At 68.4% G+C, this 1,035-nt stretch overlaps 1 protein-coding gene across 1 annotated transcript in view; it reads right to left on the reverse strand.

The window, feature by feature from the left end:
* CKB (creatine kinase B) overlaps positions 1-705 on the reverse strand; it is an 8,922-nt gene extending 8,217 nt beyond the window's left edge. Inside the window, exons 1-2 of the mRNA XM_014517105.2 lie at positions 567-705; positions 8-213 (exon numbers count right to left, since the gene is read on the reverse strand). Coding sequence (XP_014372591.1) covers positions 8-200 — 193 coding nt within the window. The 5' untranslated portion in view covers positions 201-213; positions 567-705. The remainder of the gene's footprint in view (positions 1-7; positions 214-566) is intronic.
* Between the last annotated feature and the right edge of the window lie 330 nt (positions 706-1,035).

Consider the following 1,035-nt stretch of genomic DNA (forward strand, 5'->3'; position numbering starts at 1 on the left):
CCTTTACCTGGGTTGTCAACCCCAGTCTGGATGATGTCGTCCAGCGTGAAGCCGCTGGGTGTCTGCTTGCCCCTCAGCTTGGAGTACAGCTCCGGGGTCAGCACCTTGGCCATGTGGTTGTTGTGAACGCTCAGGTCCGGGAACTCGTCCTCGGCCGGGTACTTCATCTTCAGCAGGTTGTGGCTGTTCGAGAAGGGCATGGCTGACCCCCCCCTGGGGAGGGGAGCAGAGGAGCCTGTCACCTTCCCTGCGCCTCCCGCCAAGGGCCAAGGTCACCTTGGCGTCCCTGCCACCTGGGCACCAGCTTCCAGCCGGGGGCAAGGGCGGCGGCTACTGGCCCGAAGTCAGGCGGCAACCCAACCAGCTCCCCCCGGCTCCGGGGCAAGCCCCGCACGGGCAGCCCTTCCCCACCGGCGGGCGGCCAGCCCCGGCCAGCCCGGACCCCCCAGCCCTGCAGCCGGCGGGTGCAAGCGCTGCGCTCCAGCCGGCCGTGCCCGCAGCGCTAGCGTTGCCCCTTCCCCTACCCCAGGCGACCGACCCCCGCCGCCGCCCGTGCGCGCACCCACCCAAGGTTGCGCGGACCGGGCTGCGCTCGCACGTCCGCGCCGACTGGGAGCAAGTGCGGGGCCCCCGCCGCTCGCCTCTTTTATAGCCCGCCAGAGCCGGCTCCCCGTTGGCGGGTATTTATATTCCATTCATTCCATTGGCGGAGCGTATGAGGGCGGGGCGAGCGGGCAGGGTGGGGGAGAGACCCATTGTTGCTTCCCGCTGGCTTGGCCCCGTGGTGCCAGGGGGGGTCCGGAGCCGGGCCTGAGCGGTGTCCCGTGTGAAAGCAGGAGCGGTGGGATGCTCTGGTGCCCCGCTGGTGCTCGGTGCAGGTTCAAACCTTTCATTCCCAGCCCCTTGCCAGGACTGGAGAGCGCCTTGCACAAGTGGCATCCTCCCGGCAGGTGCTTGGACACATGCTTGGAGGAAAGGGGCATGTATCACTCTTGAGCCTGGGAGTGAGGGGCCCGACCTCTGCATCTGAGTTTC

This window comes from Alligator sinensis, unplaced genomic scaffold (genome assembly GCF_000455745.1).
Source record: "Alligator sinensis unplaced genomic scaffold, ASM45574v1 scaffold85_1, whole genome shotgun sequence".
Lineage (NCBI taxonomy): Eukaryota > Metazoa > Chordata > Crocodylia > Alligatoridae > Alligator > Alligator sinensis.